The 24739-nt window shown below is 47.4% G+C and overlaps 1 protein-coding gene across 3 annotated transcripts in view; it reads right to left on the reverse strand.

Moving 5' to 3' along the window:
• The window catches only part of MPZL1 (myelin protein zero like 1), a 48635-nt gene that overhangs the window by 14586 nt on the left and 9310 nt on the right, over positions 1 to 24739 (reverse strand). For all 3 annotated transcript variants that reach the window (XM_037023710.2, XM_037023707.2, XM_037023709.2), the window contains exon 2: positions 3691 to 3857. In XM_037023710.2, the coding sequence (XP_036879605.2) occupies positions 3691 to 3857 (167 nt within the window). The remainder of the gene's footprint in view (positions 1 to 3690; positions 3858 to 24739) is intronic.

Genomic DNA, 24739 nt, shown 5'->3' on the forward strand with positions numbered 1-24739 from the left:
GAAGGCCTTAGAAAAACACTTCATACAGAAATACATCAGATCGCAAATCTCAAGCTATGGAACCTACGCCAGACAAGGGTTTAGAAGTCATAGGGATCAATCCTGTTTCAGCTGAGAAACTAGTCTAACATCCCAAATCCGCAGTATAGCAGCGATGCAGTGACCACCACCCACGCTTTTATAAATGAGCAGACGGAGACCCAGAAGCCATATGCCCAAGGTCACAGCAGTAATAGGCGGAGGAGCCACAGTCCCAGTCAGGACCAGCTGACTCTCCAAGGCCAACGCTCGTGCAAAGGTGCCCTGCCTGAGCCCATGAACCCCAATTTATGAAGTTTAAAGACATACAAAGGCATGAAGAAAACAAAGCCTAAATATCATAGAGCAGTAAACTCTGATGGGTTTCTCCACCTTACTTACTGGTTTGCTATGGAAGCAAAGTCCAGACAACACACCATGGCCTTGCCTGCCTCTGAAGGTTCAGCCGCTAGCCCACCTCTCTCCACTCCCACTCGCTCCGCAGACCTCCTCTTAGCAAAGGAACTCGTGTCCCAAAGCAAACCTTGTCAAACCAGGAGAGCAAGGGAAGGCCTCATGGGTGGGGATCTATCCTGACACTTGACAACAATCCCAGCAGCTTTGCTGAAGGCTTGGTGCCTGTGCTCTTAGTCAGGGATGGGGTGACAGTGGGGCTCGTGGTGGAAATCACCATCAGCCAACCACTGAGCTCCACGAGCAATTCAGACAGGACATTGCAGAGCCCTCTGAGCACGCTGGACCTGGGCAGCCTCATCCGTCCTGCGACTTAATGGCCATCTATTCTAGCAACTCCCAAACCACTCTCCCTCCAGTGTCCCCTGAGCTCTGGGCTCCTCACCCAAATGCCTACTCACTGGACCACCCAGCTGCCCCCACCCTCCAGGTCTGCCGCCCTCCCCGACGAATTTCATCTTCTACCTGCGGTCTCATCTCACCTGATGGCTCTTCCAGTCTTCCAAGCCACACATCTTGGAGGAATTCTTGACTTCCTCTATTCTCCTTCCTATCCAATTCATCTCCCAACCTTGTCAATTCTACCTCAAAAGTTTCTCTCTTCTCTCTACTGGATTCCCACTGGTAATACCTGATTTCAATCCCTTATCACCTTGGGCTATGGCCTCTTAACTGGCCCCAACCTCCTCTATTCCATTCTCTATAATGCCTAAATGATCACTGAAAAAAAAAAATTTAGTATTTATCAAATACATGCCCTGTGCTCAATATGACCTAAATGCTGTTGAGAACTTCACAGGCTCTGAACTAGAATGCCTCTGACTGCCTCCTACGTTCGTGAGGATTCCTGTTCTCACTCCTGCACGGTGCCAGACACAGAATCAGTCACATCACTGGACCTGCGGAGTAAGTCACCCGCATTTGTAATCCCACCCTTCCCCCAGCCTTCCCTCCTTCTCAGGCACGATACCCAGGGATCCTCCTTTGTATAAGTCTCGGGGACATAGGTCCTCTCACGAATTTGGAAATTGGGGGGTGTATATATTCCAACCCAGTGCAAAAGAGCTTTTCTCCTGGAGACTTATTTCAGCAGAAAATATACAACTCTGATTACATCACATAGGAATATGAAGCCACCTGCAAATGTAACAATGTCTTTATCCCAGAGGCCACAGTCACGTCCACACATACTCCCGGCTTCCCTGCAGGGGACCCTCAGGGTCTCCTCAGCCGCAGACAGCGGACAAGTCACAAGTCACTGCTCTGCTCCTTCGGGAAAGGGCCTCGAGGGCAAACTTTTAACAGAAAGGCCCACAGCAAAACAAAACCAGTAACATTTCCAAACTTTGACAGATGAACACCGGCTTTGAGGCAGGTAACCCCCTTGCGGCTCCTGTAAGAGGAGGTTTGTCACAGAGCACCGAGCTCTCTCCAAGGGGTGGTGTCTCCCCGGGGCGAACAGCGGCTCTGCGGGGGAGGATGGGAAAGTCTTACTCTTACATGAGAAGCACAGGTACACAGCACAGCTGTAGTACTGAACTTTCATGGAAGGGGCGGCAATTAGGAAACGTACACATGTGTAAAAGAGGCTCCTTGGAAGTGAGGACAAGAGACGCCAATCACTGCTTTAAGCAATCCCTACAGCCTACAGACAGTGTCACCCACAAACCTTTCTGAGAGAGCATGGCTTAGAGAGATGGCACGCAATGCTGCAGACCACCGCAATAAGGGGAATATCACAATGAAGTGAGTCAAATGAATTTCCTGGTACATATAAAAGTTCTGCTTGCACTTTGCTGTAGTCTCCTAAGTATGCAAACAGCATTACATATAAAAAAAAATGTGTATACCTCAATTCAAAAGTACTTCATTGCTAAAAAAAAATGCTAACCATCCTCTGAGCTTTCGGCAAGCTGTAATCACTGGTCACTGTAACAAATATAGTACTAATGAAAAAGTTTGAAATATTTTGAGCATTACCAAAATGTGACACAGAGAAACGAAGTGAACGGCTGCTGTGAAAATGATGCTAGTAGACTGGCTCGACGCAGGTTGACTCAAACCTTCAGTTTACATAAAATGCAGTGCCTGCCAAGCACACTGCAGTGAGGTGTCCCCATACGGGGGAAGTGATACAGGAACTGGCGTGTGACAAACAGGGCTTGAGCAATGCCGGCCTGTGTGCCGCAGCCATGGGTGAAAAGGGTCCGAGTCCGTTTCTCCTCCACCCCCACCCATAACCTGGAAGTGGGGAAACACTCCTTCCTCATTAAGGTGTGGAGTTCATATGCTTGTGATCTAGGCTGTGATGGGCTCAGCATCCAGTGACCAGCAAATGGAACTTGTCGCTCAAAAGAAGAATTTACCTTAATTAAAGAGAAATAACAGACCGTCCCCTCCTAGTGCCGACAACCAAGATGTGTGAAGCACTGATAAGTCATGTGCTGATGTTCACTGGACGGTCAACAGGGAACAACCGTGATGGGATACACTGATGCACCAGAACCCTTGGGAGCAACACCTGACCCGAACGAGCCCACTTCAGCCTCATGACACCCCTGGTGGGAAGTGTCACTGCCTCCCTCTCACCCATGAGCATCAGGACCACGGGGCGCCCACTGCCCGCCAAGCACTCACCAGGCTACAGATGACCCTCCCTTCTGGCCTCCGGGCCGTTTCTGCTCTCCCACTCACCTCTGAAGCCACACTGTGCATCCTTAGCCCTAAAGGCCCCAGTGGGCTCAGGGATTGCGTCCTGCGTGTCTGTGAGGACCCTACACACCCAGGGCACAGTGAGCTCCCGAAGAACACCGCTGCCTCTGATGGGCTACACGGGGAATCCAGAAACTCCTAATCACTTCAGAAAGGAATGCTTAAAAGAAATGCAAATAAAACTGGGGCAAATGAAAGCTGAAAAGACGCAGGATAAATCACTATTAGAGTCAGCACAGCCAGTCAGGGGGTGCTCTGCAGAAAAGGTAAATTTCGAAATGGGACTGGATGGTGGGCGGGAGCTGGGGTGTAAAGGGGGAGAGGAAGGCCAGACAGAGGAGACCAGCTGCGTGTGGGAGACGCGGGACTCATCTCTTCCTGGAGAGTGCGGAGCAGAGGGGAGGGCCTGAGGCCTGCACAGTTCCCAGCCCCGCTCCCCTGCGCAGTCAGAGGGTGGGGGGCCTGGAGGGCAGCAGGGATGCCTACCGACACTGGGGTGTCTGTTCCCTCCGGCTGGAAGCTCCAGGATACCGAGGTCTGCGTGCCGGTGGTGCTCGTGGACTTGAACTTGCACGACAGCTTCCCTTGGGTCCCATTCGCCACGAAGATTTCTTTTGGTGTATACACCTCCAAGGCTGCCACGCCCGCGGTCACTGGAGAGGGGGACAAGGACGGCCTGGATGGGATTCGCCCTGAATACCCAGGGCAGGTTCATCAGAAAAGACAAGGGAGAGACAGCGGGAAGTCCCGGGAGAGGGCGCCATGTCTGCCGCGGGGCACACGGCTTCCGGCGAAGTACTCTGCTGCCAGGTTCTTCCACAGGCAGGACAAACAGCAGAGTCTGGGATTTTCATTTTTGTTTTTTAGTAAGAAGATAATTTTACTAGTTCCGCTATACCTAACACTTAAGTTTCCTTTTGAATTAATAGACTATTGTTTGGAGCAGTTTTAAGTTTATAGAAGCACTGAGCAGAAAGTGGAGTTCCCATATATTCCCCCTCTCCCATGCCCAGATCCCCCCGTTAACATCCCGCACTGGTGTGGAGTGTTCGCTACGACTGATGAGCCAATATTATCGCCTTACTGTTCAGTGAAGTCCACTGTTCACAGTAGGGTTCACTCTGTGCTGCGCATTCTACGGGTTTGGATGAATGGATAACGACATGCATCCACCATTCAAGGAAAATACATAGCAGCTTTAGGCCATAAACACCGGCTGTGAGCCACCTAATCATTCCTCATTCCTCTCCTCCCTCCCCTAAGCCCCTGGCAGCCACTGATCTTTTCACTGTTTCTGTATTTTTGCCTTTTCCAGAATATTCTATAGTCAGAATCATACAGTAAATGCAGTCTCTTCGGATCCGCCCCCATCATTTAGCATATTCATTTAAGCTTCCTTCATGTCATCTAGTGGCATAGGGTTCATTTCTTTTAATTGCTGAATAATATTCACCCCACAGATATACTACAGCTTAACCATTTGCCACCTAAAGGACATCTTGATTGCTTCCCTGATGGTCTATTTTTAATCATGTGGAGGCCATATTTTCACTTCTTTAGATAGTTCTCATATTTGACTGTTATATTTCAACTGCTATCACATTTAATTTTTCTCATTTCCATATTTAATGCAATTAAAGCTATTCAAAGTAAGATATCACTTACTTTTAAAGCCACGTTTATTATATAACTGACCCTTTTTCTAGAAAGGCAAAAAAAAGCCTAGCATGCTTTGTTTTTGTTAGTGAAATCTTATCTACCATTAGATTTCAGTGTGCTTGGTACACGTGTCAGGAAACAGCTGGCCACGGCCACACTGGGTCACATTTCCATTTTACCCAGAGAATTTTCAGTCAGCCTAAGCCCAGGAAATAGTGATTAAAATGTCGATCACTTGGAATACAAAAATAGCTTTTTTCAAGATCTGTAATCAGAGGCAACTACAAGAGTTATTAAGGATTGCTGCTAAGAAAAAATAATTTTCATTCAAGATGACTTTTATGGACTAAATGAAGGTCAGAAAGAAACTTATTTGGCCTGAAATTGGAAAAAACTGAAGCTAATACAGAAAAGATTATCTTCAAAATAAGATTTTTTAAAAAGGAATAGTTTGTACAGAATCCGTATCTACAGTGTTCCAATTATTCTTAGGATGTAACAGACAACCCGAATAAGGAAGGGTATTGTCAGCTGGGACTGACAGTCACACTCAGAATTGTTTTCTTCACGAGGTTTCTTAACCGTGACTCCGGCCAAGCAGAAGGGCACTCCCCCAGCCTCCCAACCATCGTCCAAATGTTTATTCTCAGGACACAATGGGCACTTTTGGCCATTCTCTTAAATACACTGAGAGCCACACTACATCAAGCAGATTTTTTTTTGCTAAAGAGGGTGGATTATTATCACAGAGAACAATGGATTATTATTTGTGGGCCAAACCTCAAAACAAGCCCTTCTTTCAAACAAGAAGCAAACAAAAGACGTTCTCTGCCATTGTGGGCAGGGAGAAAACAGCCCCGAGCACTGGAGGTGAAGGATGGACAAAGCCTGGGCTCCGGGACCAGCTCGTTCGAGGAGCAGTACTGGTGTGTGACCCGGACTCACTGTGTGATTCTGACTCGTTTCTCACAGCCTGTAAAGTCAATAAATAAGGTTGCCGGAGGATTTTCTCAAACCAGAACCCTGCCCCCAAGGCCTGGCTGCCAGAATGTTACCCTGAGATGCTATTCAGAGGTGGAGCCTGGCCAAGTGTCCGAGTTTACAGTCACGGAATTTTGGCCAAAAAAACTAACTGAATCCCTAAATGGCTTTTAGATAATCTATTTAAGACAGACTTGATTGAATCATGCCAAAGCTGGCTGATAAACAAGTGGCTTTAGGAAAAAACCATGCTGTCACTCTTTGGCCCATCTGGACACTCAGCTCTTAAAGCCAGGGTCACGATCGCCAACTCCAGCTGATCAGCCAGTTCCAGAAAATAAAGCGGCTCCACAAGTGCCTCCTGACCCGCCTCACTTCCCTTGTGGTGGTTCTCCGATGCCATTCGTCCCCAGACGAGCCTCCAGAAGCCTGGGCTCTGCCCACTCTCTCCAATGGTCTCATCCCTGGCCTGGGAGGCCTGCCAGCCCGCGGCATCCCCAGGCCGGGCCCCTGAGCCCCAGCGCTGCTGACAGCTGGGCCCTATCTCAGGTTTAGCCACACCCCTTCCTTCCAGGGTACCTCCTCAGCACGCGGACTCTGCTGATCCCTCAGCCGCCTGCCTCCCGACCCCCCATCTGTCCCGCCTCCCGTGCTCTTCCTGCCTCTCATCTCCCGCAGATCTTCACCTGTCTGTCAGATCAGATCCAAGGTGCGACTGGGACTCAGCCCCCAGCACCACTTGCCGCCCTCTCTCCCCGCAGGGCCTTCTCCTGGTCAAGCCCCACCCTGCTGAAACCCAGTTCTCTTCCCACTCTGCATCGCTGCCAGGGCCGCCAACCACAGACACAGTCACACTGACTGTCTGACCTTAAGTCCACGGACTCCAAGGGAACCTACCGCTACCCGGCCGTCCCACATTCCCTTCCCTACTTCCACTTTCCCAGAGGACTACTTCACACCTCCCTCTCCTCTTCTCACTCTATCCTATCCTCTGCTTCTCCGCAAGGCTATGGCCCCTTTGCCCTCTTCTACTTTACAACCTTGAAAGGATTATCTATCCTGTGTCCAACTGCTCTTCTCCCATCTGCCCTTGAATGAACCCAATTCAGGCTCCACGAAAGCTGTTTTTACGAAATCCAAGTGATGCCCACGTGGCTAGACGGACAGTCAATTCTCAGACCTCCTCCTCCTGACCTGCCTACAATGTCTGACACAGTCAACCACTCATTCCTAGGAGCAGCGTTCTTTCCAGTCTGGCTTCGGAACACCACTTCCTCTTGGTTCTCTGCTTCACGCCTGCTCCTTTCCTGGTTCTCCTGACCTCCGTCCTCCGCTGGATGGGGAGTCCCAGATCACTCCTCTGACCTTGTATCTATCCATTCTCTGGGTGACCTCATTTAGTTTCAAGGCTTTAAATACCCTGTAAATGTATAGACGTCCACATATGCATCTGTATACAAGTATCTGTTCGACCTCACCCGGACCTAACTGGCATCTCAAATTTGAAACGTCCAGGCTGAACTCCGGGTTCCTTGCACAGTCTCCTCCATTCGGGTAAGTGGCAGCCCCCCAGGCTCCCGGGGCCTGGAATCCCGACAGCTCCCTCTCTCGCGACTCCCCCATAGCTCTGCACCTGGGTGCTCACCCCCACCTGATCTCTCCCGCAACTCAGCACCCTCGGGGCCAGGCCACCACCACCCTCCACGGGGCTGTTTCAACTTAATTGCAACCGATCTGGGGGGAGGCCACAGGGACTTTGTTAAAATGCACACCAGGTCTTATCACTCCTCTGCTCAAAGCCCCCCGAGGCCCTCTCAGCCAGCCAGGATCAGGCCAAGTCCTCAGAGCCAGGGGTCAGCTCCTGCCGCCTCTCAGCCCTTGTCCCCTGTCCTCCCCTCGGACGGCTGCACAGCCACTTAGTCGCTGCTCTGCCTGTGAGGACTGCCCCACAGAGTGCTGGGACAGGGGGTGAAGGACACCCCGTAACCAGAGGCCCCGGGCCACAGGGGAAGCACTCAGCTTGGGAAACGCTGGGAGCCAGTGCTGTGCACAGCCGGTGTCAGGCAGCGTCGCCGAGGACCCTCTCTGGAACCTGCCATGCCAACCACGTGCCCACTCACAGCAGCCCCGGCACAGGCGTCTCGTTAGAAAGTGTCTCCTGTGTGGGTCAAGAGAAGCTAAACAGCTTCCGTCTCAGACTATATCCTGTGCAGCCCAGCAAGGGGTGAGTTCACTGGTTTCTAGACAATTGGGAATGGTTTGCTCTGTCTAGGCTTTTCTAAAGTGACTAGGGGTATTATGGAAATGCATAGTAAAATGAGTGTGGGATTCAAATCGCTCGTCTCCAGTCATGAAAGAGAGTTTTTAGGAGCTGAAGCGGCAAAAATGCAAATGTAAAGAACACTGAGATGAAGAAAAGCTATTGTCCTAATCTACATCATTCCATGTCACTGTGGACTGAAACCCAGTCTGAATATTACATAGGTTTCTTGCAGGCTTAAAATTTACAATTATGGCATAGTGGCGAAAATTGCTGTAGAAAGCATCAAAGCTTTAGTTCAAAAACTCATAGATAGGGGAAAAAGTCTCCTGTTGAATCATGGAAACTCAATTACTTCAGGAATAAAAACACAGAAATGAAGGGAAATAAGATTAAGTGATATACAAATGTTTCCATAATCCTGCCAACTCTGTGTGCTGAGTTACATTACATGTTAACCTACAGGGAAACGCGAACATGGTGACAGGAGCTGAGGATGCTTTCTTCCTGGAGAAACAGTCCTGCTTTGGGGTCCTGAGTTCAAAGGGCACGAAAACAAACAAATAAAAACAGCCCTTCTCGTAGATCCGTTCAAGTGAAAAAAGCCTGAAAAATTACTTGACAAGTAATCCAAAAGTCTGTGGAACCACCTGACCAGGGGTCATTTCTACACAGTCAAATACGGTACCCAAAGCCTGATATCCGCCAGTCTTGGATGGGGAACCAGAAGAGCAGAGGAAAAAACAAAGCAAATACACAGTGAAAACAACACCCATCCTCACGCGCACAAGGGAAGAGCAGACGCAGGAATGGCTCACGCAGGAGGCTCTGCCTGACATGATCTCAGCATTTTGAATTACTCAAGTAATACGAGGTCACCCATGCCTACCACCTAACACACCAAAATGACTCCGTCCAAGCACAAAGTCTCACACCATAAATCATAAGAACCACACTGCAGTTGCTTTATTGCAAAGCAATGGCCACCTTCCTGGCCTGCACAGGACCTTGAAGCTGTTCCTGGTGGAAACGGCCCCTCGCCATGCTGCTCCTGAATGTACCTGGGGTGCCCTGCTTTGTAAAACCCTGGTCCTTTCCACACACCCTGTTCAAGTTTGCCCTGAAACTGAAAGAAGCGCTTTTGTTTCAAAAAATTTTCTGATGCACTTTGATGTCACCAGAATATTCTCTTGCTTAAGAGAATACAAACAAGCAACTTAATGAAATGGCTTTCCCGCCTCTCATTCGCTGCTGGCACAGTGACAGCTGATGCTCTGATGTCTCCAGACCCAAGTGTGAATATGACCTTTTAAAATGCACTGGAAGAGAGGGACGAAAGAGAACAGCGAACATGAAATACAGACGAGTCACAAGTGGGACGGGGGTGGGATGGAAAAGGTGCACACTGCCGGTGAGTTCCCATGTCCCAGGAGAGGCAGGGAGGGTGCGGAGGCTCACCTTGATGTTTCTCTGTAAACTGCCCACATATACACACTTTTTTTTATGGTATCATTAATATTCAATTACATGAGCAACATTTTGGTTACTAGACTCCCCCCATCATCAAGTCCGCACCACATACCCCATTACAGTCACTGTCCCTCAGCGTAGTAAGATGCCATAGAGTCACTACTTGTCTTCTCCGGGTTATACTGCCTTCCCCATGCCCCCCTCCCACCGCCCTATATTATGTGTGCTAATTTCCAACCCTTGTCCCTCCCTTCCCACCCATCCTCCCCAGTCCCTTTCCCTTTGGTAACTGTTAGTTCATTCTTGGGTTCTGTGAGTCTGCTGCTGTTTTGTTCCTTCAGTTTTTGCCTTGTTCTTATGCTCCACAGATGAGTGAAATCATCTGATACTTGTCTTTGTCTGCCTGGCTTATTTCACTAAGCATAATACCCTCTAGCTCCATCCATTGTTGCAAATGGTAGGATTTCTTTTCTTCTTGTGGCTGAATAATATTCCATTGTGTGTATGTACCACATCTTTATCCATTCATCTAGTGATGGACACTTAGGTTGCTTCCATTTCTTGGCTACTGTAAATAGTGCTGCGATAAACACAGGGATGCATCTGTCTTTTTCAAACTGGGCTGCTGCATTCTTAGGGTAAATTCCTAGGAGTGGAATTCCTGGGTCAAATGGTATTTCTATTTACACACCTTTGTATATGGTTTACTTTTCGTAATAAAAACTTTTTTAGAGCGGGAAAGGCAGACATCAGTAAGGTGATAGATTTACTTCTTCAGTTCCAGAATGCTCCAGGGAAAGCATTCGGCACCTGACTCCCTCAGCCTCCACCAAGGCTGGAGAGAGTAAAGCCAGGTGGCTGTTGGTGCATCTCAGTGGAACAGTGGGGGGCCTCACATCCTCCCCAGAGCCTCTGCCCTGCGGCTGGAGCCGGCCGCTTCCTTCCAGGATGCAGGGCTATTTCCACCCTCCTTCAGCTGCTTGGCACCAAGTCAGGGGAGGCTACAAAAGTATATTTCAGGCAACGAGTCCTAACTATCAATAAATCGAGCTTTGCATTTGTCAGGAATACTTTCCCTTACACTCCTTGTCTGAAGCTGTGCTTCAGGCTCCAGTTTCCCAGCGGCTTCCTCCAGCGCCGGCCGCCACTCTGACCCTGTGCCCTTAGCATCCTGCCCCTTGTAGAGAGGGCACTCCTCACACCCGCCTGAAACTCTGCTGTCTGCAACCAGGCGGGGACAGGAGCTGCGTCCGCCTCGCCTGCCACTGCATTATCACTGCCTCACAAATGCCTGCCTTTTATCAACGTGTTTAACAAAATATTCGCTGCAAAATCAGAAAAAATGCATGAATGAAAGAATGAAAGGAAGGAAGGAAGGAAGGAGAGGAGAACCAAACACCGAACTAAACTCAGATAAGCTCAGCCTTACAAATTAGACTTGCTTCACAACAAAGGGCTTCTGCTTAAAGCCCCAAACAAACAGTGTTTGCAGAGACGATCAGGGTCAGCGTGAGGGCTGACTCATCTCCGAGGAGGTTTCCCCCAGGAGTCTCCTTTAGGATGAGAGAATCCCAGGTGAGACTCACCTTTTGAAATGTTCAATTCAAAAAATGTACTTTTACTAACAAATTCCTCATAGTCAATGCTGTCCACTCAGGATTGATGTCCAGCTGGCCACATCTCTATCCTTAACCATTTTTCCACCAACAAAGATCTTTCTGTTTCTCAAATGAGAGATATTCAGAAAGGCATGCATCAAGCCAGTCACTGTACTGGCCCCTTAAGGCCTGCTATCCCTGGGGCACCCCCCGCCCCATGCTCGACCAGCCCCTTAAGGTCTGCTGTCCCTCCTGCCCCACCCCATGCACTGCTCATCTTTTTCCTGCTGCTGTTCTCCTTTTTCAATCGACTATTCATTTTCTCAAAGCAGACTCAGCCTCTGTCCTAAGGGACGGATGGTCTCATGGAGACAAATGAACAAACATCTACAGAGCAGGAGCAGAGGCTCGGTGCCTGGTCCCCGGGTGCACTTGGGCCGGTGCAGGGCCAACACAGGGCAGGAGGCCACAGTCTCCCAGCAGTCCAGCAGGCAATGCGAACACTGCGGCTGCAGTCAGCCCCAACTGTACCATCTGCACCACGTGCTCAGGTATTCTCAGCCCTGAGCAAACAGATGATGGCAACAGGCTTCTGGGAAGAAATGAGGTCACTTTCCTCTGACGGATCCCAGTAGACTGAACTGCTCGGCATAAAGAATCTGTGGAAAGCTCTGGGGGCAGACCCCCCGTTACTGCGTAACAGTAACGTTCCTCCATGCTTTATACCTCCCAAGTGCTGAAACGGGATATTAAAACCAGAAAAGGTTAACAGAAACAACAGAGCAAGACGTTGGAAAGGATGTGCCCTTGGCTGGTGGCAGGAAGGGTATTCTCACCTCCGAAACAGGGCAAAAAGAAAGGAAGCGATAGACAAGCCACTACCTACTGAGGGCTTACTGTAGGCTAAGCATCACTGAACTAAGGCACACCTATTATTTTCAACAGCACTGTTGGGTATCATCTACTGGATAAGCTCAGGGAGGCCAGGGACTTGCCCAGGGCACTCACCCAGCAAATGTGAGCTGAAAGTTCAATCCAGGGCCTTCTGACCCCAAAGCCGAGCTCTTTACTTTGCTAAAAATCCAGCTTTAACTGAATGCTTTACTCAAACTCTTACAGGGGAACTGAACGTGTCACAAAGGCAGAGGAAGTTTTCACATACAAGTCAGAAAAGCACTTAAAACCCATGATAACAAGTACATCCCAGGGTGGTAACACAGCACCACGGTTCTCACCCCGCTGCACCCTGGAAGCACCTGGAGAGACTTAAAATTCCTGATACCGACTGAACCTACTGAAGATACTCTGTGATACTCTAATGGCAGGCACATGCCATCACACAGGGGCCCAAGCCCACAGGATGCACAGCACCCAGCGTGAACTCTGACGTCCACGCCAGGCTTTGGGGGATGGTGGCAAGTCTGTGTGGCTCACCAGTTCTGACAAATGCCCCGCTCCAGTGGGCGGTGGAGGCCGGCTGTCGTGCATGGGGGCAGGGATGTGTGGGATATGGTACATGGGTATATGACCTTTCTCTCAATTTTGCGGTAAAAAAGTCTAATAAAAAAAATACTGATTCTGGGTCCCACCCCTACCCCCAGGGGTTTTGACTTAATTGGTATGGGTGTAGTCTGGGCATCAGGATTTTTAAAAGGCCCTTGGGACCCTGAACTTGTAACCACTATCCAGTACACCGGGGAGAGATCAGACTTCTGTAGGACAGGAAGACCACGCCTGGGGCAGATGAGCCAAGCCTCGCCTGGCATGCGATGCAGTGTAGGGATAGGTATGTTCTCTTGTGAAATATATTACTAATGTGCGTGCACAGACCTGAAGACCCAGGCAGTGACCTACTGCCCCCCTGACCGCTCACACCCTAACACGGTGAAATGTTCACACAGAAACTGCAAAAATCTGCTTTCTTCCCAAGAATGCACACACTGCCGGAGTTGACAGCCAGTGGTCTCCAGGATCCCCAAGTTAGGTATGTGACTTCCTATGTACACATGTTGTTCTTTATTATTAGAAAGAAATGAAACTCAAGGACAGTTCCCAGGACCTCCTAGGAATCTATAAAGAGAGCTTAAAAACCACTGCTTTACTCCGTTTTTGAGAAGTTCAAGTTGACTGTGGGGATGTGAAAACCAGAGTCTGCTGCCACAGCAGCCTGCGGCTGGACAAGCAGTCCAGCCAGACTTCACAGGGAAGTGAACTAAATGGGAAGGAAATACTTCATCCTTGTTAGAGGTTCAGGCGCTCTCAGGTCTGGGTGTACTACTAGCTATACTTAGGGTGCATTCTCAATTAAATGCAAATTTATCCATGCCACTGTCTTATTTAAAACCCAACTGAAAAGCTCCCACAGGGCTCCACAAAGCCCACAGTTCTCACACCGCACACCAGCCTTTCAGAGTAGCACCCCTTTCTCCTGTTTTACCTTTGGCAGGTCTGTTGCTGGTGACCTGGTACCAGCTTGCTCACTTTCCTCCACATGCCACACAGGTGGCGGCCTCTAGGCACGTGACGTGGGTATTCACTCAGCTTGGAACAAAGCCTGCTTCTGAGATCCTGCAGGGCCTCAGATTCCGCCTAAACATGACTCCAGCAGAACCCGCCTCATCTGACCACCCCTCCCATCCCACCGCTCCATTTCTCGTCCGCCTAAGGCTGCAGAGCACGGAAGCTACACCTTCCAGCGGCAAGCAGAACCCTTTGGTACTAGTGTTTCCTGACCTCAAGCTCCCCTCCAGACGCATGACTCCTGGAGGGAATCTTGTTTGGCCTTTGTGCACCCAACACACAGGATCCTTCCTGGTGGTCAAAAAGCTCTCCAAGAATATTTAAGGGGTAAACAAACTGATAACAGCTGGATTTTTAGGATTCCTATAATGTGAAGTTACAGTTAATGAAGTATATAAGCTCCTTTTTTCCTTCTAAAACAAAGTAAAGAAACCAGCCTGCCCTAAACGCACGGCTAATCCAGTCAAGCCCTCTCTGGCTCTCAGAAAGATCCGGCAAGAGTCCAGATGACTCAGCACCAATTTATCTTTGTCAGGAAGAGCTCACGGTGTGAACGTCACCCTCAGACAGGAAGTGAGACATGAGGAATGGGATCATTTGCCTCTCTTGCTGTTGAGATGCAGGCTTTGTTAGACTAAAACAAAACAAGCTAGTATTGTCAATTAAACAATTCATTTATTGACTAGCAAAGTAAGTGCTAGGTTCTACCGTGGACACCACCCTGAGCACATGCACACACACAAGAAAGGGTCTGGCCAACATGGAGCGCCTGCAGTGTACAGGGTCTGGCTCAGAGAGGCCCCAGAAGACAGCCCTCCAACAGGGGTCGCACGCTACCTGGTCTGGGCTTTAGTTCCTGCTTATACCCCTGATCCTCCCTTAAAACGTTCCTACTGAATCATCCCCCCAAGTGGCAAACAGACTCTGTAGTTAATTCAAGTTGAAATTTGAAAACTGAAGAGGTGAGGGAGTATTTTAAGGGAAATGCACTTGAATTTTATCTGGAATGTTGAGGAGAGTCAAGACAGGGAGGGCATTTGGCAGAGACAGAGAAATGAGATGATGCTTACAGCGGCTTGTGTAAATTGATTTGGTTGGAGTAGAAGAGAACTTCCAAGTTGAAAAGGTGGGCTGGGAAGCTGATCCTGAGGGAAGGGGCCCCGCTGCGGGCTTTAAGCGGGCGACAGGTAAAGGCGAGCTTTTCGGCACAGACACAAAGGAACAGAAAAAGGAGGGAACGAAGAGGCACCAGGAAGATCCTCTCCCAGAGGAGTTTTGTTTGTTTCATTCTGCCGCCAACACTGGACAAAACAGAAAATGTTTCAGCAGGGAGTCATCCCTACATCTTTCAAAAGCAGTAATACTACTAACAAACCAAATTATTTTACACTTACAAGCCTACACACTGACTTCAGATATGTGAGGGGTGTTTTCAAAAGCCAAGTACTGCCTGTATCTAGTTCCTTTGAAATAAAAGGAATTCTACATGATTTGTCCTACCACTGCCACAACCTCCTTGATGTTATTTAACACCACAACCATTTTGCGGGAAATCTTGTTAACATTTTTCTTCTGTCTTCATAAAAAGATAACATAGGGAATGAAAGTTTGTGGAGAAACAATATTTACATAGTTTAAAAGTACTGCTTCCGCAGGATGATTATTGATTATAAAGGGAAAAGTAGTCACTTGACAGACACCATCCTAACTGAGGATCAGAGGTAAAGCCTCTAGCGATGGAGCAAACGGGTAACCACGCGTCCTGGCATTGTGCGTGGAGACAAGAGCCCTTCTGCGGCACACCTGCCGACCTGGTGCAAACCCAACGGGGACATCCAGCCCCGGCACGGCCTCTGCTCCTCACGGCTGCCCACGTAACGCAAAGACAGGAAAACCCAGGAGGTGACAGAGGAAAGGAGACTAGAGCGAGATGGCTGGCAAGTCTGTATGGGGTGACAATACTGTTGTATCGGCATTAACGTTTCGATTTGGATGATTACACAGTGGCTACCGAAGATGGTACTTCTGGCCTTCAGGAAGGACACAGTATTTAAGGAGAAAGGTACCTAACACACCACATATTTAAGGACAGAGGACAAGCATTTCTGCTACTCTCACATGGCTGAGAGACACACACATGAGGGACAGGATTAATAGAGTAAATGTTAGCATTTGAGAAATTTGTGTAAAGGGCAGTGTTTCCCTAGGCCTGAAATTACATAAAAACAAAAATGTTAAAGAAATAGTAAGAGTGTTTGGTTTAACCTTCTTGTTGTTAACTCTGGTAACTCAGGACCTGCGTGGACAGCAGTGATGCCCTCTGGGGCTACACAGATATGTAAGGCTATTTGCCCCTGGCTAGATGTTCCCAGCCATGATTACTTTTGAACATCTGTAAATGCTTTTCATTCTTTACTGTCTGCTCCCTTCCGATGAGATGACCTATCAGCGGTCACCGCCGTTCACTGCAGTCGGCCTCCAGCGGTCTCTGGTCCACCTCCCGATCAACTGCTCCAATCTATCACGGATTTGGAAACTCACCTGGGTCATGTTCCTTTTACAGATGAAAACACTCTAGCCCAGAAAGGGCAGGTAACTTGCCCAAGTTTTCCCTATCATCAAGAACAGAAAAGAATTTGAACAATTCCAAAGTTCTTTTTGTGATATCATGCAAATTTGCTCAGCATTATAAAATAAGAGGAAATAGTCTCTTCATGAAGAACCGTGTTATGGTAACAGTCAAGAACTTAAGGAATGGACTTTGTCTATTTAATCTCAGCTGTCCAGTGGCTCTTCTGCTTACATTCGAGTAGAAAGATAAGCCTCTGCAGATTAGTTAACTGTTGATGTATTCCAAGATTTCCTCTAAGCTTCCTCTTTATTTAAACAAGAAACCCGCATGTTTCATAATCTGCAAATATTCCACAGCTTACTGTGTGGCTGGTGAATTACCCAAAGTTTGGATTATTACTCACTTGATTCGTACATGAAAGACAATGATGCAACAAAGGAGGAAAATAGGACACATGTTATTAAGTCCTCTGTAACCAGATAAAGTGTAAAATGTACAACATTTCAGAGCACCTTGCTCCTCCAGAAGTAATTTTCCAGATAATTTCAGATAACTGAAAGAACCATATGCCTACTGACTTGATACAGTAAACATTTAATGGAGTGAATCTCTTGCAACAGTTCTTTGTGGTCATTTTCCCCAGAGGAATGGCATTTACTCAAAGGTTTCTGGATGTCAAGAATGGCTTAGAACAAAAAAAAAGTCTGTCAAATGGCTGAAACTGCCATTTGGAGAAGACTGATGTAAAATAACTTTTCAAGTCAAATGGCATTTCAAAATAATTTCCAGAACCAAATGTTTATGTCAATTTCCACCAACGGGGTGGAGGGGGTGGGAGGAACAGGACTGTTTTAGATTTGGTATATCTACACAAGCGAATCCATGGTATAAGAAAATAAGGAAGTTCTTTGGTGCTGAAATGCAATGATCTTCACGACATATTAAGTGAAAAAAGCAAAATGTAGACACACCACATAAAGAAATTAACTCTAAAAGAATTAGAGACATAGAGCTAAAACTATAAAACTCCTAGAAGAAAACATAGTAAATCTTTGTAATCTTGTGTTAGGCAATGGTTTCTCAGATATGACACCAAAACCATGAGCAACATAAGAAAAAAATTGATAAGATGGATTTAATCAAAGTTTAAAGCTTTTGTGTTTCAAAGGATATCATCCGAAAGTCATCCCCTAGAATGGGAGAAAATACTTGCATATCATATATCTGAAAAGGGACTTGTATCCAAAATATACAAAGAACCCTTTATATAAAAAACTGAATAACAGAAAGACAAATAAACCAATTTAAAAATGAGCAAAGGGCTTGAGTAGGTATTTCACCAAAGAAGACATACAAATGTCCAACAAGCAAATGAAAAGATGCTCAAACATCACTAATCACTAGGAAATGCAAATGAAAGGCACTGTGAGATGCCACTTCACACACACAAGGAGGGCTAAAATCAAAAAGAGTAACAAATATGGGTGAGGGTGCGAAGAACTTAGAACTCTCCACATTGCTGGTGAGACTGAAGAGTGTGGCTCTAAGGCAAGCACTCTGGCAGTTCCTCAAACGGCTGAACACAGAACCACGGTAAGACTCAGCAGATCCACTTCTAAGCACACAACCAGGAGAATGGAAAACCTGCCGATGAATGTGTAACAGTGTGCCACAGCCACGCAACGGACTATTTCTCAGCTATAAAAAGAAATAAAATATTGATACGTGCATCATGCATGGACCTTGAAAACGTTACGCTGAATGAAAGCTAGATGCAAAAGGCCTTGTACTACGAGATTCCATTTGCACAAAATTCCTAGAATAGGCAAAGCCAGAGACAGAAATCAGATTGGTGCGGGGAGGAGGCAGAGAGGGATGGGGAGTGACTACAAAAGGGTTTCTTTGTGGGATGATGAAAGTGTTCTAAAATTAGAAGGTAGTGATGGCTGCATTAGTCTGTAAATATACTAAAAACCACGGAATTTTATGCTTCAAAAGGGTGAAGTTCATAGGATGTCAACTGCCTCAATAAAGCTGCTGTTATTAAAAAAAAAAAAGCAGGTTGTTGAACAGTGTGTATGGGATGCTATCACTTAACGGATTTGCTCGTATCTCAATAAAATATCTGAAAAGATACACAGGAAACTAACACTGGCCTCCTCAGTAAGGGGACTGGAGATAGAGGAAGGTTTTCTACCATGTGCTCTTTTTAAACTTTTGAATGATGTCAGTATAGTACTATTCAAATTTTTTAATCAGAAGTGAAATGAAATGTTTTTAATAGATTAGTTCCTTCCACTGGTTTAACAAAGCAAAGCTCGATGCAAACAATACACCCAGGGCTGCAAATGGTAAGAGTGCTAAGATTAGCCTCAAGTAACAGAAAAATTAATATCATTTCTTCTTGATACTTTCCAGTTCTGGTCCCAGTAACCTTTCCCAATTGCTCTTTTAATTCTTTATATCTCAGTGGCTCTCTGATGAACAAATTTTCTATGCTTTTATTTGGAGACCCAAACTGAACAAATTTCTCCTATAAGGGATCAAATTCCCAAACTTGTTTAAAAAATGTTGTGATTAAAACCTCCATCAGACATTGTACTTCAGAAGAAATTAAGAATAAATGACCCCTAACTCAGGAATAAATTTAAGAATGCCCCTAAGGAAAAAGCCAAAACCAGCTTTGGAAATGCTGTATCCTCCATGCTCCACTCTTAAATGCCCATCCAAATGGACAAAAACTGCCCTCTGAAAGCCATTCTCCATTTGTCACCAACCCTGCCATAGAGCTAGTCCAGAAACAGGCTTCCGAAACAGACCACCAAGCCCCAGTTCCACCCACTCCTGGGGCAGAAGACAACAAGTAGCCCACTCACGTGGGGCCATCCTCTCTCGCTCATGCCCCAGCGCACAGCCGGAGTCAGAGTGCGGCGCCTTGCACTTTGGAGAGTTCTGCACTGCACATCTTACGTGATGTACTGCGTTATCTCTACTCTTCTGCTGTTGTCAACGCTACCCACCCCTTGCTGATGCCAAGAGGGGAGCTGCTACAGGGCTGCGAGGGGGTGCCAGCCCCCAGGAAGACCTCAACGTGCCAGCCTGACCACAGAGTTGCCCCGGAGCTGCTCCAGGCTACCATTCTGGTCTGTTTCTCACTCTCCCCATCTCACTCCAGCCCCTGCGTTTCTGCTGCATCAAATGTCTAGCCCCGCGTACCCCTCCATAGTACACTCTTTGCACAGGCTGGTCTCTATGTGAAGCACCATCTCCACTGGCCACTCCCTCAAATTCAGCCAGCAGCTACTCTTACATGAAGGCAATTCCATGACAATCACCTCTGATAAGTCCTTCCTAACTTGGGGTCTAATAGTGGATATTTTTTTAGAACTTTAAATGAATTTATATATATTTTTAAGAGACTTATAACATTATAAGAATTAGCATTTTTCATCAATTCTAAGACACCACTGATGGTAAGACACATTATTTTATGTGCCACCAGGAAATTAAAATGCTGGCTCTGATTCACCAACAGTTGTAAGGTATGGCCCAATAAATGTCAGGGATACTAATATGTGAGCTGACTGTCTTAAAATTAAAGAAATGCAGTAAACCACAAATCTGAAAAGATGCTGTCTTCCAACTACCTGGGTTACACGTAACACATCTCTTGATAATTGGTTCTCATCTCTCTCAGGCCTTTGGCATCTAGTAATATGGATCTTACTCACATTTGATTCTACTTGCCAACAATTATCTCAAAACCTAAAACCCAAGACATACACAGTAAAATAAGTCCCCTTTATTAAATTCAAAAATAAAAGGAAATAATTTTAACTCGACAAATGGATAAAACATTTGCTCGTTGTAAAGGGTCCATGATAAAGACTTTTATTAAGGCTGACATGTGAACTTATTTCAGAGGTTGGATGTGAGCCAACCATTTATCTATATGTAGGTTCCTCTAGAACTCTTGGGCTTTATTTAGCCATAATTTCTGATGGATCTTATTTGTTTTACACATCAGAAATTGTCCCACTAGTAAGTTACGATTTTACCAAGGTATCTACAATTTTTCCTGAAAAATTACCTGTGTGGCCACATGGTCTACAACTGTGGAAGCCAGAGGGCTACCTGAAATACAAAGAATGACGTATAACTGTGGGCAATTACCCCTCTGTGCCTCAGCTACTTCTACCACAAATTTACTCTAATAATAGTATCTATCTACCTCACAGAGTTATTCCAAGAATGAAGTGAGTCAGTATCTGTAAAGGGCTCAGAAGAGCACCTGGCCCATAGTAAGCCCCCGTATGCACATCTGGTAAATAAATACACAGCTGCAAGAACACCCAGGTGTATTTGTGCAATACGATACCTCTGGACTATAAAAAGCATCAACTGAAAATAGAAATAGCCTCTCCCTTCTCTGCATGACTGCTGCGTGAGTAAGGAGTCCAGAACCCATTCCCATTTGTGCACCAGTTCCCTCTCCAAGCGGGTCTGAGCACCTGGAGAGCACAGGTCACCCCCTCTGTCTCCTGCCACGCCTGCTGCAGCACTCCCACAGGCCAAGCTCCTCAGCTGCACACAGTAATGTGGGGGGACCGGCTGCTTTGGGGATGGTGGGAGGGGAGGACAGGAAGACTGCCCACCCACTTCAATGACATCTACTTTTCTTGAAATGGAAGTGCTCTCAAGCAATCTCTAAGTAAAGAATGCTCTGCAATTGTTCGTGCAGAGGCCAGAAAGAGGCCACGTTAACCAGGGTCAGAGCACTGGAAAATAAAACAGTAGGACTTGCCTGCTGGAAATCAGGGACATTAGCTTTTATCTATTTATACTCAGCCTGGGTATATGATAGAGCTGATGTGGTCTACTATAAACATGTGAGCGTAAATACTTAAATAAAACATGGAATCAGGAAAATAAAAATTAAAGTAAAACATCAATACTGGGGACAGAGGAACAGAACACAGATATGCAGGAGATAAGGTTGATACACTGGCTAAAACACAGCTTTCCCTGGCCAGCATCTTTAGGAGAAATTCCTCACATACCTTAGGTAGGGCACCCTGAGTAAGGCAGGGGGCATATCCCCAGAACTACCTCTCAGAGTGCAACAGTGAGTTTTATAAAGCAGGCTCTCCCGACACCCCTAAATAAAAAAAGCTAACAGCATGACAGCACAGCAGGACTCCGAGAGCAGCTGTGTAAGGAGCCAGAACACACCCGCCCAAGGGCAAACCCAAGCCAAGGACAAACATGGGGCAGCTACAGGATCATGGCCTGCACACCACTGAAACATCCTTTACAAACACTACTTCCCTCACCTGGCTGCTCGTAACAGCTGTTAGGTGAATCGTTTCCGGGTATATTCTTTGCCAGCGTGGCCAGTGTTGATTATCAAAGGCAGGTCCACATTCCTGACAGATGAAAGGAGGAGCATGTGGACAGTCCACCATAAACACCAAAATCAAACTCTCACTTAGATCTTGCAGGTGGAAAAGCCCCTTGAGAGCAACACCACTGCTTTTGTGAAGAATAGCTTGGGGAGCACTCCAGACTGAGGTACAGATGCCAGACCACACTGCCAGCTCTACACCACGGAGCAAAGGCACGATTTTCGTCCAGAAATCTCCCACAATGCTTGCTACCAGGCACCCAACACAGCCATCAGCTACATAATTTCTAGGGACTGACGTGGGGGTGGGAAAGGCTTGGAACTTGCATCAGGAGGCTGAGGGGACCCTGCCGAGGCGTCCACCAAACCTGTGGTGCTGCCAGGCAAGGGGTGATGGCTGTCACACTGCTGTGCCCAGAATCCCCGAGAGCCCGGACCTGACTCTGATCCTCCCTAGTTAGAGGGCGGCATTAACCCCAAGCTGGCTATGGGTCCTTCTGAGTGCAGAAGCCCAGGTGGCTACACTGGCGCATGAGGCTGCCTCCAACAGCCATAAAAAGTTATCTCAAAATGCCCCATTTCAAGTCATAACTTATCAATAAACCTACCAACTGAATGAGCTGAAAAAGATATTCCTCTTTACAGTTCTACACCATGTCACACACAGGCCATGCAGGCTGAGTCACCATCACCACCTCTATCTAAAAAATGACATATTTAGAATTTCAGGTCTAATTTAAAAATGAAACTATTGTTCCTATTTTGAACGTGGTAGACTGACAATAGATGAGGGGCTCCTTACAGAAATTCCTTCTGGCAAGCCATATATTTTTATTTAAAGGCTGGAAAATATCTAGTTTATTTGAAAGATACTATTAATGTATCTGCCCACAGTATGAAATTAAGCAATATATTCTTACAGTTTTGTCCATGGTCTAGGCTTTTGATGTTACAGAAAACAAGAATCATTTGATCAGACTGAAGGGTTTTAAACAGAGTGACATGATCTGACTTAAACTAGTTGGTTCTTGCTGCTGTGTGAAAAATGGTCAGGGGATATGGGCAGAAACAGGGCAACTGGCTGAGAAGCAACTGCAGTAGTTTGGTGGTGACCTGGGCTGGAGGGGAGGAGACGGCAAGAGGGCCGGACAAGGACCAGGGCTTCCTGCTGATAACTGAATATGGGAATGAAGGAAAGCAATGAACCCAGAATAACTCTTGGGTTTCTGGCTTGAGCAACCGGATAAATAAAGGTGCTTAGAGAGCAAGAGATTTAACTGAGGAGAAGGAATAGAAATCAACCCACATTTTTGGCACAGCTAAGTTTGAGATGTCCATGAGATGGCTGAGTGGAGTGGTCAGTAACTGAATCTGCAGGCCTGACGCTGGGAGAGGTCTGGGCTGTGTATAATGTCTGAAGTTACCGGCATACAGGTGGTGTTCAAAACCACAGAAGAAAAATGCCATCACCTCGGAAATAATGTAAGAATGATGAGGGCCAGGCCTAAGTCTGGAGGGACACCACCCCGCAGAGGTCAAGTGTGGAGGCAGCGAGGTGACTGCGAGGGAGCAGACTGCGAGCTGGGATGAAAACCTGGGGACAGGGTGTCAGAAAGCCAAGAGGAGTGGCAGTGGGGTCCTGGAGGGATTGGCGGCATGGAGCGTCCTGGCCACCTCAACATGGAAGTCAGTGGAGCAGGGAGGCGGCTGCAAAAAGCCTGGGCTAAAGAAGATGGGAAGGGAGGAGGGGTGCACAGACAAGAGCCGGCAGTCCCTGAGAAGTTCTGGAACGTGGTGCCTGGAGGTGTGGCTAAAGGAGACTTGGAAACAGGAGAGGATTCCGAAAGATGAGAAATGCTGGAGCATGTTTACACTGTAGTAAGAATGATCCAAAGAGAGGGAAAAGCTAAAGGGACAAACCCTTGAGGCCATGAGGAGGTGGCGGGTTCCCGGGGCTGAGGGTTGGCCGGTGGAGTACAATGAAGGAGCAGTGGAGCAAGCGGAGCAGGAGCATTTGCAAGGGAGCGATTTGAACAATGGACCACAAGCTCCATGCTGGAGAGGGAGGGCCAGGAAGTGACTAATGTAAGTAAGAGAGCAGGGAGGAATCAGATGCCTTAATGAGTTCCAGAAAGGGCTCCAGGGAGACTGTACGGAGGAGATGGTACTGGAGGAGTGAGGTGAGATTTGGACTTGGTGCCCTTTCTGGTGATGACGAGGTTGTGAAGAGACAGAGGGCAGGAAGGATGGCCACAGAAGGAGACGTTCAGAGTGTAAGAAACAACTCCTCGAGAGACGGCAGGCAGCTGGGGACTTCCTGCAGGTGATTGGTCTACAGGGACATACAAAGAAAGGGTAAACGCAGAGCCTGAGAGTGAGGTTCTCTGGCTGCGTCCGCAGCTAGATGGCTGCTTAGCAGGCTCCCTGGGGCTCCTCGGGTGTCATGGCAATGCTTATGGGAAGGCAGTGCCTGCTGAGGACTTCAGAGCTCAATTTCCACATGTATACAAGGCAAAGTACATCTTCGGCACATTTCTGAGCCTCGGTGGAGATTCACACTCCAGTGGGAGAGCTGGGAAAGAATGAGCGTATAAGGGAAAGAGTACCTCTCCAGCTGTAAACAGCACAAAGAACGCAAACTGGAGCCATGGAGTCAGCCAACAGCGGGCCAGCGGTGTGTGCCCCTATTTCCTGCCACTGCACTGTCAGCTGCCACGGATGCTATGCCACGTCTATTTCTGGGCCCTCTGAGCCCAGGTCCAGCGTTCCTTCCACTCAGCATTATACTGAACACCCTGAAATCAGGCACAGAACTGATTAAACAAAAAAAGGGGAGGTCAATCTTGAAACAAGAAGTATCAACACTCAAAGGGTGATACTGGTCAACTGCAGAGATAATCTAAACGATCGGCTCTCAGTCTACGGAGACTCTCAAGATGCAAGAGACTCTGAAGTTCCAGTCAAAATTTCTAGCTGCCTCCTCCTGTCTAAAGGGTAACTGTCAGGCTCCAGGAAGAGGGTGATTAACCCATCCAATGCACCTGTCAAGTATATTCCTACCGTGCAGAGAA

The sequence above is a fragment of the Manis javanica genome, chromosome 14, assembly GCF_040802235.1.
Source record: "Manis javanica isolate MJ-LG chromosome 14, MJ_LKY, whole genome shotgun sequence".
Lineage (NCBI taxonomy): Eukaryota > Metazoa > Chordata > Mammalia > Pholidota > Manidae > Manis > Manis javanica.